The sequence below is a fragment of the Scylla paramamosain genome, chromosome 8, assembly GCF_035594125.1.
Source record: "Scylla paramamosain isolate STU-SP2022 chromosome 8, ASM3559412v1, whole genome shotgun sequence".
Taxonomy (NCBI): Eukaryota; Metazoa; Arthropoda; class Malacostraca; order Decapoda; family Portunidae; genus Scylla; species Scylla paramamosain.
The window spans coordinates 23,012,040-23,027,076 of record NC_087158.1 but is presented as its reverse complement, the minus strand read 5'-3'; the positions used below and the strand labels follow the sequence as shown (position 1 = coordinate 23,027,076).

The window sequence follows — 15,037 nt, the reverse complement described above, 5'->3', positions numbered from 1 at the left end:
TAATATTTGTAGTGTAATTGTGGGGAAAGAGGGAGAGGAGAAGCACCATAGTAACTGTACAAGTATTGGATGAAAGACGTGAGTTTGCAATAGAAAACGAGTCCCAGTGTATGAAGTCTACGTGTGAGGAGCGCCCGTCTTAGCTTCCAGCATCCCAGGAGAAGAAACAAGAAGAGAAAACACACTCGCTCTTCACATAGAAAAAGATAAAAAGGCACCATAAAGAAACTCTTAAGATCATACTGCAACTGACCTGTTGACCCTTACGAGGCCGTTTGTGATAAGCTACACTATGTAAAGTTAATAAAGTTGGGAGAAATTAAAACACTACAAAGGAATTCATAGGAAGACCATACCGTAGCAGACCCGTTGGCCCTTACAAGGTTGTTTGTGATTAGCTACACTGTAAAGTTAGAAGAATAATACTCTTTGTCTAGACTACGTTGGAGAAGATTAAGGCACCACAGAGGAATTCCGGAAGACCATACCGCAGCAGACCCGTTGGCTCTTACGAAACGGTGATTAGTTACAGTATCTACAGTTATGTAATGTAGGAGAGTATAGACTGCCACATAAGGAGAAAGCATGCTGCGAGGTTAGAGAGAAAAGCACTACGGTGGGAGAGGAAAAATTTATCACCGCAAAAAAGTCACAATACATCAACATTCACTACATCATCCGCCCTCTTGTCGGGAGATCAGTCGTCCATTGCTTCCACCCCTCCCTCAGCGACGCCCCTGGAACCTCTAGAACACCTGATGGCATTGGTCACCTGAAGCGGCAGTTGGAGGCGGGTCTCCACGCCCCCCACTGGCGGTCTCCTGAGGTGAAGGTGGAGGTGGCGGGATGGCGGGTGGTGGTGAAGGCGGGTGGGCGTGGGTTGGGACCCAGGGGGCGGTGTGGGTCCGGGGCGCCCATGTCCGGCCGGCATGTGACGGGGTCAGCACCGTAAAGGGCGTCTGGCTCACAGCGGAACTCCTGACGGTGGCGAAGCAGGTGTGTTTGCGATACAGGTGTAGATAAACAAGAAAAGCATGAGTAAAACGAGAACAAGTAGAGCAAGTACAAATAGAGCAGCTTTATAACAGAAAGAAAAGGAAGACTAGATGGAACAAAAATAAGGAAGAAAATTAACAAATAGAGAGACAAACAGACAGAAAGATAGAGAGATAGACAAATTGCCAGAAATCACTCACCGTACACACGCCGGCGACGCAGAAGGCAGGGAAGTTTGAGGCGGACTGACACACAGTACCGTCGGGGAAACTCCTGTCAGACGACTGCACCCCGTGGCCCGTCGTCTCGCACTCCACCTCGCACTGTGTAGGACCTGAGGGCGCCGCCGGGGTGAAGATAAAAGTGACTTCAGACATACTGGATATATATACCATTTACTCTTTTTAGATGTTTCGTACATTCCTTCACATATTTCAGTCCGTTACGTTTCCCTGATTTAACTTTTCTTTTAAAACCGAATCCCCAGTTCTCACCGTTCCCCCATTCAACTTAACTACCATCCTTCTAATTCTTTCCTTAACGTTATCCTTCTAGTTTAACGCACGCACTTTTCTGACGTCATCATTTATCAACTCGTGCCTCCATTACCTTTTTTTTTTCTTACTTAAAAATACGTAATGTCTCTCTTCCTTCCCCCACGGCTTCTGCGGTACGAGTCACTTCTTCCTGGTAGCGGACCTGGAAGCAGCCCCAACTACTCTGGCGCCATGCTTGCTTATGTAAGGCTTGGTTTTGGTTGGCCTCATGGCTCAGCACTCACCTTTAATTCCTACCAAGGAGAGCCTACCAGTGGTGTCGTTCGTGCCTTTCTATCATAGAGTGTAAAGCTTCTCTAAGGAGGGACTAAGGGCTTCTAATGTTTGTTGTGTTTGGCTGGAGTCTCATGCACTTCAGGTAGAGGATTAGTTATATTTTCGTCATTGAAGGCAAGGCTTTTCTAAGGAGGGACTAAGGCTTCCTCATGCCTGTTGTACTTTGCGTCTCATATTCACTTCAGGTGGAGGATTCATAATATTTTCAGACATTAGTATCGAATGAAAACTACCACTTGTTTCCTGGCTAATTTTAAGCCGCAAACATGGTCATCGTTTTATTTTGCTTAGTGTCCGCTTAAGTGTCTCTATAGAAGTGAGTGAACATACAAAGTAGCTATAGGCGCTGTATATTTCGTCTTGCTACCACTCATCCCTCTCTCATACAAGAACCTACGAGTATTTCCCCTCCTCAATCATTCCCCCGCGGCGCCACACCCACCTCTCAGCGGCACTCGCTTTGCCAGGCCCGTCAGGAGAGGCATGGATCGAGAGCGGCTTCGGCAGATGTCGTGGGCGAAGTCCTGCACTGTTCTTCGCTGTCCCGTCCCGCACTCCTCGACGGCCGAACATATCCTGTAGCGGTACTCCTCCCGGCAGGTCCTGGAGAGTGGGAGATTGGTAGAGAGAGAGAGAGAGAGAGAGAGAGAGAGAGAGAGTACATAAAAAAAACATAATAGAGCCAAATGGGTAGATATAACAGTAAAAAAGTGCACTGAAGCGGATTCACAGTTATCATGAGAGAGAGAGAGAGAGAGAGAGAGAGAGAGAGAGAGAGAGAGAGAGAGAGAGAGAGAGAGAGAGAGAGACCCACCTGCATCGCCTCTCGGACAACGCTAGACCGGAACTCCCAGAGGACAAGGCCCCGTCGACGCCGTAGAGGCAAGATGACCGACATTCAGACCACGGTCCCCACTCCCCTCCCGCCCCCCCGCCGCGATCCCCAGACCCGAGGCCATTGCCAGTGGAGGACGAGGACATGAGTAGCTCCTGCGAGAGTCCAGGGGCGTTGCTGTCCTCCACGCACTTCCCTCGGCGGCACCACTGTGAGGAGGAATGTGAGGGTTAAGAGCGATGCGTGACTTACTACTGCGGAAGTGGAAAACAGTGGTACGCAATGGAGGGATCGTGATGGTCGTGAATTGAGGGGTAGTCGTGAATGGAGTCGTTAAGATTCTCGAAATTGCGTGAACTGAAACCCAAGTAGTGACATTCAATATTAGTTGCAAGTTTCTCAAACTAGAAACTGTATTAAGCTAATGTTGTAACTTTACTGAATAGGACGTTAAAGAAACCACCAATTTCCGAGGCGAATAGACTGGACTAATATGAGGAACTGAAATTCAAAGAGACAGTCTTTACTTATCTATTTTCTTTTATTTTTGTTTATTTATTTAATTGGACCATTCAAGAAAAGAAAAGAAAACAGGAAAAAAGGAAAAATCCCGCTGAACTCTCCTCTTCCGAAAGTCAATTAATGATAAAAAAAAAAAAAAAAAAAAAGTGGCTAGTTTTGTTCTGGAGATGTGAAATCCCGTGGAATAGAACTGAATCAACATTCCGTAAATGGAAGAGGATCAGATACCACACACGCATTTTAGACCCAAGAAAACAAAGTGTAAAATCGGGAAACTAAAAGCAACAATAGCATTGAACAGCAAAAGGTGGAAACTCATTTAAACTCAATGTCAAAATGTGCCATAAGTTCACCTGTCGATGTCCGCAGGTGGTGCCCTCCAGCGCTGGGTGGGAGGTCCAGGTGTAGTGGTCGCGGCGGCAGTGCAGGTCCTCACAGATGTCCTCCAGTTTCTGGGAGGACGCGTGGTAGCTCCCCGCCCCGTGTTTCAGCATGCCTGGGGGACAGAGTTACTGAGTGGCAACCTTGAGGGCAAAAGCTTACATAATGGCAAACTGGGAGACGGTTTGAGTTACACATTGGCAAACTAGAGGATGGAGAGTTACGGAATAGCAACCTATGAGATGGTTATAGTTACGGGATAGCAAACTAGGGGACAAATAGAGTTACGGAATGGCGATTTATGGGGTAGAGTTAGAGAATGGAAACTTAAGAGACAAAGGGAGCAAGTAGAGACACAAAATGCCAACTTATGGGACAAATACAGTTACAGAATAGGCAACCTTCAGAAAAAAAAAAAAATGAATTACAAAATGGAAACTTACGAGAACGATTATGACGGATAGAATGGTAAAAAAAAAAAAAAAAAAAATCTTGCTTCCAAACATAGCAACATATTTTAAAGAACTAATGAGCATCGTAAAGTCAAGGCACAGAACAGGACTCATAGATATACGACAAACAGAAGAACATATGAAGCAGTAGTGAACAGAACGACAAAACGACGATCTAGAGACGGCCAAAAAAAAAAAAAAGGTAGTTTATAGAAGTGAATGGAGACATGATGTAAGTTTTAAGTTTTGCTCTTTGCCTGGAAGAGAGGAAGGGCAGAGCTAATGTTGATATAAGAATTGAGGTTAGGTAGTGAGGGTTATTGTTTTTTATAATTCCTTTGTCATGTTTATGGGTTTGGTGCGCAGATATGTGTGTGTGTGTCTGTGTGTGTGTGTGTGTGTGTGTGTGTGTGTGTGTGTGTGTGTGTGTGTGTGTGTGTGTGTTTAGGTTGGGGAGAGTTCCGACCAGAAGTTTAATGTGTTCGTGGTTTAATCCATAATACACACACACTCTCTCTCTCTCTCTCTCTCTCTCTCTCTCTCTCTCTCTCTCTCTCTCTCTCTCTCTCTCTCTCTCTCTCTCTCTCTCTCTCTCTCTCTCTCTCTCCCCGTCACGCTACCCACACCCACGTCAACACTTTATTACCACAGCATTTCTCGCCCATGGTTTATTTTTTGTCTCTCTCCTCGCATTACCTCCCCCTCCCCTCTCTCCCCTCACGCCCAAGCACACTCCCTCACTTCCCTCACTCCCACACCCAACTTCCCTCATCCCTCCACCTCACCTGTACCTGTTTCCCGCCACCCACACACCTGTATGCGCAAAACCCGTAAATATAACACAGGAACCATGAAAATAATACATGCTACCTTCAATTTAAATATTTTATGATCTCTCTTACCCCACTAACGCCTCTTCCTCTTCCCCCCTTCTCCCTTTTCTCTTTTTTTCCCTTTTCCTTCTTCCTATTTCCTCTTCTGTTTGATGCACTTCCTTCTTTAGTCTCTTTTTCCTTCCCTTTTCTTCTTCTCTTTCCTATTTCCCATTTTATCTGGTGTATTTTCCTCTTTAGCGTCATCTTCTCTTCGTTCTTTCCCCTTCACTTCCTCCAGTTTCCTTTTATCTGGTGCAAATTTCCTCTCTCACTTCCTTTTCTTCTTCCTGTTATCTTTTCTTCCTCTTTTCCTTCCTCTTCTCTTTACCTTTCCATTCTTTGTACTTCCGCTTCTATCCGATGCATTTTATCCTTTACTTCTTTCTCTCTCCCTTCCTCTCCTTCCTTCCCTTCTATTCTTCCTCTTATCTCTTCTTTCTTCACTCCATTCTCAACTTCCAAGGCTGTTTCCTCCTCGTTTCTTTCTCCTCTCCTTAACGTTTCCCTCCCTTCCTGGCATTTCTCTCCACTTTTCTCGCTCATTTTCCCTCTTAAGTTTCCCTCCCTTCCTTCCTCCCTCCCTGGTACTTATCTCCACATTCCTACTCTATTTTTCCCTCCTCTTCTCCTCGCTCAGGTATATATTTCTCTCTCTCTCTCTCTCTCTCTCTCTCTCTCTCTCTCTCTCTCTCTCTCTCTCTCTCTCTCTCTCTCTCTCTCTCTCTCTCTCTCTCTTTGGCTCACTAAATCTCTCCCTCACTTACTGTCCCCGGAAACAATCAGGTTAATGAGCACGCAGGTAAACGACCCTAACTACCGAACACCTTTTTCCACGCTGAGGTTTTTATCTGGGCTTTCCCTCTCCTTCTGCCTCTCCCTCTCCCTCTCCCTCTCTCTCTCCCTCCCTGTCTCTGCCTCACATCTTTCTTTCTGTCGACTTGTAACCACTTCAATTTATTTTGTTCTTTCTTTTCTCGTTTACTCTTGTTTCTTTTTCTTTTTCTTTTGTATTTTCTGTTTCTTTCTTTCTCTTCTATCCTTTTCTTTTTTCTTTCTTTTTAATTTTTTTTCATTTTTCTACGTACATACACGAAAGAGAGAGAGAGAGAGAGAGAGAGAGAGAGAGAGAGAGAGAGAGAGAGAGAGAGAGAGAGGTGTAAAAGGAACACTCCCTGAAATATGCAAATTGCCACTCAATTCGTCCTTTACTCTTCCTGTTTTCTCGCATGTTGTGTATTATTCACCACTTTTGCTCTCCCCTCTTCCTCTTCCTACATTATGGTATATTATATGCATACATGACAGTGTGTTCGCGTGTGTGTGTGTGTGTGTCTGTGCGTTTTGTCCTTCGTGTGTGTGTGTGTGTGTGTGTGTATGTGGTGCTGGTGGTCAGTTTAGATTTTCAGGAGCTGCCAATGTCGGTTTCAGGAATGCCTTGTATACGTTTCAGGAGCTGCGTTATTTAGGTCAACAGGTCCTTTTTTTTTTTTTGTCTCATTTTCTTATGGTGTTATAAGTTTTTTTTTTTTTTTTTTTTTTTTTAGTTTAATTCATTTGTTTTGTTCGGAGTTTTGTCTTTCCTGCGGTACTTCTGGCCACATTTACTGAGCTCTTCTCTTTATTTTCAGTACTGTATTTTGTATTTTTTTTTTTTTTTTTGTGTGTGTATTTTTTCTTCATTAATTTCCTTCTTGTTTCATGCATTTTTTTTTCTTGAAGTTGATTTTCTTTTACCGAGTTTTTCACCACTTTTTTTACGGTTTATTTTACATTTACGGTTTTTACATTTATGACACCTAATGTTTGTTTTAATTTGATGTCATTTGGATTTGCCGTGATGACTGATGACTGATGGTGATGACTTAACGTTTAAAAAGTAACACTGTCCACCGCACTTTTTATAAGACTGACTAAACATTTAATTCACTATTTTGTAAAGTTATATATGCTTCAATGGCGATATGTTACTGGATCTGAATTGTATCTGATTGTCAGTAAACATTTTCACTTTCACCTGCAATACGCAAGGAACATTCACCCCTATAAGTTTCTGAATAAAACCTATAATTTCCTAAACGACGAAGGACAATGGGCTGCGTAATGACTTGGGCCTTACATCTTACGAGAAACGAGAAAAAGTCCAGCTTTGATGTGACTTAATGGGCACAACACGGAATCCAACCTAATGTCCACCACTTCCGTCCTGTTACTAAGCCAGCTCCCCCTTCCCCCATCCAATCATATGCTTTCCCTCTCACCAGTTCTCCCTTCCCCTCCCCTTCCCCCACTCGTCATCCTGTAACTACTAAAACTACGGCCTTTCTGGTGTATTATTTTGTCTACAGTTTTTATACTTGTGTCTCTTTTCTGCTTCCTCATTTTTCTACATCTCTTCCTCTTCCTTCATTTTCTCCTTGTCATCGTCCACATTTTCTTCTTCCTTTCTTCTTCTTTCTTATTATCGTTCCCATTTATCTTCTCCGTTCCTCTTCCTTTCTTCCTTCCTCTTTCTAATCATCGTTCTCATTGTTCTTCTCTGTTTCTCTTCCTCTCTTTCTTTTTCTAATAATCGTCCTCATTGTTTTCTCAGTTTCTCTTCCTTCTTTCCTCCTTTCCTCTTCCTCATCACCGTCCTCATTTTCTTTTCTCCGCTCCTCTTCGTTTCTTTCTCTTCCTCATCATCGTCATCAGTTTCTACGATTCCACTGCTGGACAAATACCTCTTCCAATCTTCTCGACTCATCTCCTTCGGTTCCTCGTGTATTCCAGGCCATTTCTATCTAGTTTTCTGCCCTTACGTCTTCTTACATCATTCCTAAGTAGTTATTCCGCTGCTGTAATCTACCACAAATACTTCCCTTTCACCACTTTGTACCACATTCTTATACGCTCTCTAAATGCCCCATTCTCTGCTGCACCACATCCGCCATCTAATACTCCGCCATAAACTCTCACTTTCAGGATATCCTAGACATGCATTCACGTTGTCGTCCTTTTCTCCTTCAACCTTGCCTTGTTCCCAAATGCTTCTCATACCAAGTCACCATATAACTTCTTTGACTGTGGTTCTCTTCATTTGATCAATCGGTCAATCAATCAATCAATCAGTCAATCAGTCAGTTAGGCAATCAGGCAACCCACCTATCTTTATCTATTTATGCACTGCATTTATTTATCTATCAGTGTATCTATCTATCTATCTATCTATCTATCTGTCAGTCAATCTCATACAGTCCTCCCGGTACGTACACTGCTGGTTGACTGGGAAGCGCTGGCCGGGCAGGGAGTCAGCATCGTGGTCCAGGTGAGAGTCTTCAGCCTCGGCAGCGTCCATGAGACACGATGCCTGCGAGGACCTGCAGCGGACGGAGCCAGAGAGGGTGTGTTTGGTGGGGACAGCAAGAAATGGTTAAGGTGGGGATTGAAAGGGGGGGGATGGAATGGGGGTATGGGTAATTATTATTGTTGTTAGGGATTTTGTAGTAGTAGTAGTAGTAGTAGTAGTAGTAGTAGTAGCAGCAGTAGTACATACACTAATCATCATCATCATCATAATCAGTGTCATTATTCATATCATTCACATCCAAACATAGTGTAATCTAATTAATTAAGGGATTTACCACAACAAGCAACTATCCTGTGTGTGTGTGTGTGTGTGTGTGTGTGTGTGTGTGTGTGTGTGTGTGTGTGTGTGTGTGTGTGTGTGTGTGTGTGTGTGTGTGTGTACATCCGTGTGTCCGTACTTAAGGAAGGCGTCGAGGTAGCGTCTGGAGCAGGAGGACCAGGTAATCTTGCCAGAACCGAGCGTGGGGGACATAATATACCTCCCAGGGTCGCAGTTATTACCAGCCTGGAGGCCGTCGTGCCGCATACCTAGGCTGGGGAAGGGGAAAGAAGAAAGGGATTAGGTTGATATGTGAGGAACTGGAGGGACAGGTATATAAGAGAGAAGAATGAGGTGGAAAGAGTAAAGGGAGGTTCGAGAATAGAGAGAGAAAAATAATATGAATAAGTGACACAAATATAAGGATGAAAGAGGAGAAGGATGAAAGAGAAGGAAGAAAAAAAACAGCAGTGAAAAGTGACAAGGTAGGAATGGGAAGATGAAGGTTTACTGATATAAGAGAGGAAACGGTGAGAGGAAAAGAGTAGGCAAGAATGAGCGCTAAGAAGAACAGGCGTGGAGTAGATGAAGAGGCACAGGGATGAGAAAGAAATATTATAAAAAAAAAATTACAGGTGAGGAAAAGAGATGAGGTGAATGAAGGGCACCATTATATTAAGAAGATTAAGGAGAAAAATTAAATGAGTGTGCAGCTTTCTCACTCACTATAAGAAACAAGGATACTGGGAAAAGAGAACAGATTTAACGTGAGAAGAAAATATGAGAAGGAGGTGGATAAAGAGCACGAATGAAAGAGAGACGAGGGAAGAGAAAAGTACAGGGACATTATAAGGGTATAGTCTTCTTCTCTCACTTACTTGTGGCCAATCTCGTGTGCCATGACGTAGACAGACTCGAAGTGGCGGCCCTCGTTCACTGTGCAAGAGCTGGAACGAGTGCACATGCCGGCCACGGGAGCCAGGCCTGGGGAGGGAAATTGGGGGTGGTGGGGGTAGGGGGAGAATTGAAGTTAGTTTTCGATATTAATTTCCTTTAGTTATATACACACCCACCCACTCACACACACACACACACACACACACACACACACACACAGCATGGTAGTTTATTGACCACATACACATTAATCGATATGACACGCATAAAAAAAAATAAATAAATAAATAAAATAAAATAAAATCCAATAAATAACATCCTGTAATGTAACCCAAGAACATCAGGCACTATTTTTTAACCACATTGTTACAAACCATCATTCAAATTACAAATAGGAGAAAAAAAATTACTGAAAAAAAGATAAATAACGTGAAAAGTAATAATAAAAATGCTCCTATGCCCTCGTGTGCTCACCGACAACCTGCGCGTTCACTTTCCCGTCCGGGGTGATGGTGAACACATCCAGCCCCGTCAGGATGAGCGCGTGGTCCCAGTGCAGCGCGTCGCCATCCCTCGCTGGGTTCTCGCCTCGTTGCCACAGACAGAAGTTGGTGAGGAACTGATCGATGTCATAGGGGCGGTAGAGGCCTGGCGGGTCCGTGTACAAGATTTCCAGGCGCTTCAGCACGAACTTGACGCGGTAGCCCAGCGACTCATCGTTGTACAGGAGTTGTACCTGGAAGTGTGGAGTGCTCGATGGACACGGTGCGTCGAAACGATAAGGTCATAAAGCGCTTGAGAAGTTAACTCGTTGACTCTATTGACCCAAGCGCAAAAAAATAAATAAATAATAAAATAAATAAATAAATAAATAAATAAATAAATAAGATAAGGTAAATAAAATAAAGAAATATAAAATAAATGAATGATTGAATAGATAAATAAATAAATAGAAATAAAAGACATTCAGTGAAAGTTTTAATTATAATTTTGAACTGGGAGCAAAATTAGTAATTGAGTAGTTACAACGTTCCACGGCTGTTGTTTTATTTTATTTTATTTTATTTATTTATTTATTTTTTTTTTTTTTTGTACATAGTGGAGTGAAGGACGGCCAGGAACACAAAGAAAGGAGATAAGGCTCTGCTAAGTTGCCAGTTCCAAAAAAACGTGAAACAGGAAATTTTCTAAAACGAAGACCAATTTAATTATGGATTTTCAACTTTTGGATCCTGAGCGCCATGTGACTTCGGTGTTGTGGTGCTTTAGACTCAATTGATAACCCAACTCTCCACGCAACCTTTCAGCCATTCAGCATATCAGCAATACACCTGTCAGTCATTCAGCACCCACTTAAGACTCCCCAGCACTGTGCAGCACCCAATAAGCACTACCACCATCTTATCTTCCCCATCTGAGTCATACAGCACTCCGCCTGAGCACTCACCGCGTTCACCATGGCCAGCACCACCTTCAGCACCTGCTCCTCCGTGTCCTTGGGGAAGTTCTCCAGCATGTGGCGGTACAGGTCACGGTCCACAAACACGGATGTCTCGATATAGAGGTCCTTGGTTCCCTGCGCCGCCGTCCCCGCCTCCTCCCTGGCCCGCCACAACATATGAGTGATTTACTGTTATTTATTGCGTCTTTTTTACTGGTGTGCTAATTGAGGGAGGAAAATTAAATGACATAAAGCAATAGGGAAAAGAAGTGGTTTGATTATTTAGTGTTAGAAAAAATGGAGTTTGGATTTTTTTAATTTTTTTTTTTAAGAGTTTAGATTTTTTAAAGAGGATGTGATTTCGTTGTTATTTATTGCGTTTTCGTTAATTAATGTGGTAACTAAAAGGGAGAAGTATGAGGGTATAAAACATGAAAGAAAGGGAAAATAGTTTGGCTGGTCAGTATTGAAAAGAAGAAGTTAGAGTTAAATTCTTAAGAGGACTGAGACTTTTTTTTTATTTATTGCATTTTTCCTTTTTTCCGCTTTTTTTTTTCCTTTCAATGCACTAATGGAAGGAGGAAAGGTTAATTGGTTAAATCAGCCAGGAAAGGAAAGTGATTGTTATAAATGATTCCATAAAAATGTGATACAGTTCCTTTTTTTAAGAGTAATTGTGATGTGTTGTATATGGACTTTTTTTTGTGTGTTTGTGTGTGTGTGTGTTTAATAGGTGTACTTAAAGAGCGAGACAGTACCGGATAATTAAACAATCAGGAAAGAAAGTGCTGCTCATATACTGTTAAAGGAAAGTACAATTCCTTTTCTTTCTTTTATAGTTGTAATTTTTTAGTAAGTTTAATTCATCATTTCCTGCTTCCCCTCCGCCAACTGCCCTTCGTCTCTTCCTCCTTCTTAACGGGTCCGGACATTCCAAAAAAATAAATAAATAAATAAAAAAAAAAAAATATATATATATATATATATATATATATATATATATATATATATATATATATATATATATATATATATATATATATATATATATATATAAATAATGTGATAAAAATTGTTCATCTAAGGTTACAGATGATTAAATCATGAAATCCAGAAGGATATTGATATCAAAAGTGCATATCAATCGAAAAAAGTGTGTGTTTTTACGTTTTTTTTTTTTTTTTTATCAAAAAGTGAAATATGATTATTATCTTTACTGTATTCCTAAGATCTCAAAAGACTACGTGTCATCCTTTCCTCCCTTAGTTCTACCTTCCTTCTCTCTGTCTCTCACTCACCTTTTCTAATTTCCTTTCCTTTTTCTCCCTTGTTTTTCTTCCCTTCTTTCACCTGCCCTCTCTCCCACTCACCTGTCGAAGCTCCTGCCGGGGTTCAGGTCGTCCCACTCGGATCTCAGGTGCGAGTCCACCACGTGCTCGTAACTGTCGTAGTAAGAGCGCAGGCCGGTTCGTTCCCCCATGGCTGCCCTCGCCTCCTGCCCCGTCATGAAGGATCTCCGCGGCCTCGACACTGGTGGAACAAGTTATTATCACAGTATTGTCTCTCTCTCTTTAAAATTCCCTTCCTCACCCACTTGTTATTTCCTCAATACACTCTTGAAAGCTCCCCGTCTTTCTCTGTACTGCTTCACTGGCTTGTCTGACTCCTTCGTTTGTGTTTATATGTTTGCTTTAGATACACTTGCTGTCAGGCCTAAAAGTGCCGTGTGAGTGTAGGGAACCAGAGCCGTGTAGAATGTTTCGGGTACAAGAGAGAAGATGCAAAGATGTGAGGACATGTTCATGATTGTGAATATTAGTGAATGCAAGTAAATTGGTTTATGTTGGTTATCAATCTTTGAAGAAAATGTCTGTCTTGCATAAAAGGAAATCTAATGGTCACTCCAGAAACGTGAATGGAAGTTGGAGAAAAATGTGATGTGTTTTGTTCTTTGGGTAACGTGAATATTTTCCCCGTTTTAGAAGAGATTTAGTCTGAGACATTCTGTGGGAGCTTACTTTCTAATAAAACACTGTAGTTCAAACGTTTTTTCATATGAGTTTGAGAAATATTAACTTATCTTTCTTCATTTAGTTCAGTCACACTTTTCTTATACTAAAGTTCTGAAAACACTTTAAGATGTTCTCCTTTATGAGTTAGAAACATTATTATATCTCTCTTTATAAGTTGAACAAATTTTTCAAACTGCATTTCTGAGCTCGTTTCCATCTTTTTGTCCTCAGATACAAGTGATCCAGTGCTGCTGTGGCTGCCACGGTGGCTGGCGTTACTCCCAGCTAAGGCTTGGTGAGTAGCAGTGTTTGGTGTTTGTCCTTTAGTAGAGAATGATAGGAAGAAGTGACACCGAGTCGGGCAAATATTCTACACACACTCTCTCTCTCTCTCTCTCTCTCTCTCTCTCTCTCTCTCTCTCTCTCTCTCTTGCAACTCAAATAATAGTGTGTAAAGACCTTGGCTCATTGAATGTTTGGAAATTTTGTCTTAGTACTGAATGTTTCCTTACACTATTCACCTTACATCCATTTCCCTGTACTTTGTTCCCTTGTTCCTTGTATGGGGCGCGAGAATGACTCAGGGCATCGTTTGAAAATATAATGTCTCTCCCTCACCTTTATACCTTGAAAACATAATACCTCTTCTTCGTTTTTATGCATTGAAAACAGTCTCTCTCTCTCTCTCTCTCTCTCTCTCTCTCTCTCTCTCTCTCTCTCTCTCTCTCTCTCTCTCTCTCTCTCTCTCTCTCTTTACATTGTTCCCGCTATGGAGTTCTCTTTCCTTTCTGTGGCGAAGTGACTCACGATATTCTGGGGCTGTTGGGGCGGTGACCCTGGCGTAGAGGATGTGGGTGGGGGCTGGCGCGTCGGGCGTGTCGCTGAGGCTCCGTCGCCGCCTTGCATGGGTCACCTCGGTTGGCAGGGGCTCGATGATGTATTCCTGAGAGGGCCCGTGAATGACGCCCCGCTGCACCGAAGAAAACCAGGCGTGTTGAGACGGTGACTCGTGTAAATGATCAGAAAATAGACAAGATCCAACAACGAAAAGATGTGTCGGAAAAACCAATTCCAAATCCTTCAAGAGAAGTAAGGAAAATCGACTCCCAATAGTACAAGACAAGCGGGAAGAACCCATTCTGTATCATACAAGTTAAGTAAGAAGAATCGATTCTGTGAGTCGTATAAAACCTGCAAGATAGAACTGAGATTACCTGATTCTTAAAATAAAAAGTAATAGATATAATAAGAAGATAGAAGATAAAATAAATAAATCGTAAGGTAAAAGTATTCCAAAACCCTACACTTGCGAAGAAAACAATCAAACATTTCCACGTCCATCAGATCAACTCACAACACGGCCACACAGCTCCACGGCGATGGTGGCGGCGCTGGGGGACGTGGCCTCCGTCTGGTCCACGCCATGATAGTAGCAGTCCAGGTCGCCGCCGCCCAACTCCCGCACCTCCACTTGTTCCCCGTGGCGACTCACGAAAGCGAAGTGCGGCGACACGAGCTCACGGTTCGGGTATAGCCTATAGTGACAGGAGGTTACAGAGAATGGGTGATGGTAAACAGAGACAGATACGCAGGCAGACAGACGAAAGAAGTCGAAGAATACAATAAAAATTAAGATCACGGAAGAAGACGAGGGGAAGAGGAGGAGGAGGAGGAGGAGGAGGAGGAGGAGGAGGAGGAGGAGGAGGAGGAGGAGACGAAGAAGAAATTGAGTAAAATAGAAGATACAACTAAAAGATAAACAGTGAAGAAAAGAAAGAAGATCAAATACAAGAACAAGAACAGAAGATGAAGAAGAATAAGAACAAGAACAAGAGGAAGAGAAAAATTAAATAAAAGAAAAAGAAGACGAAGAAGTTGGGGATGAAGAAAACAGTAAAAATCCAAACGTATATTGTAAAAACTTACTTGAAATTGAACGTCTTCCCCAGGGCCTGGAGTCTGAGTAAAGGCTGAGGGTCAAGTTGCTCAGGGGCCTCAGTGTCTCTAATGTCCCTCTTTCTCACGCCTGCCCCCTCGTTCCCTTCCTGTCCGCCCGGAAACTCTAAGTGAGGCTCCACAAGACTGTAGACGGGCACTGCACAGGAGGAACAGATGAGAGAGAGAGAGAGAGAGAGAGAGAGAGAGAGAGAGAGAGAGAGAGAGAGAGAGAGAGAGAGAGAGAGAACAGG

The 15,037-nt window shown here is 42.8% G+C and overlaps 1 protein-coding gene across 1 annotated transcript in view; it reads right to left on the bottom strand.

Annotated features, from left to right (window-relative positions):
* The window catches only part of LOC135103002 (A disintegrin and metalloproteinase with thrombospondin motifs adt-1-like), a 40,732-nt gene that overhangs the window by 3,929 nt on the left and 21,766 nt on the right, over window positions 1-15,037 (bottom strand). Inside the window, exons 4-17 of the mRNA XM_064008815.1 lie at window positions 14,775-14,943; window positions 14,203-14,383; window positions 13,656-13,818; window positions 12,207-12,366; window positions 10,843-10,996; window positions 9,870-10,131; window positions 9,377-9,482; window positions 8,638-8,772; window positions 8,144-8,250; window positions 3,540-3,682; window positions 2,644-2,873; window positions 2,272-2,432; window positions 1,197-1,330; window positions 773-978 (exon numbers count right to left, since the gene is read on the bottom strand). Of these exons, the coding sequence (XP_063864885.1) occupies window positions 773-978; window positions 1,197-1,330; window positions 2,272-2,432; window positions 2,644-2,873; window positions 3,540-3,682; window positions 8,144-8,250; window positions 8,638-8,772; window positions 9,377-9,482; window positions 9,870-10,131; window positions 10,843-10,996; window positions 12,207-12,366; window positions 13,656-13,818; window positions 14,203-14,383; window positions 14,775-14,943 (2,311 nt within the window). The remainder of the gene's footprint in view (window positions 1-772; window positions 979-1,196; window positions 1,331-2,271; window positions 2,433-2,643; window positions 2,874-3,539; window positions 3,683-8,143; window positions 8,251-8,637; window positions 8,773-9,376; window positions 9,483-9,869; window positions 10,132-10,842; window positions 10,997-12,206; window positions 12,367-13,655; window positions 13,819-14,202; window positions 14,384-14,774; window positions 14,944-15,037) is intronic.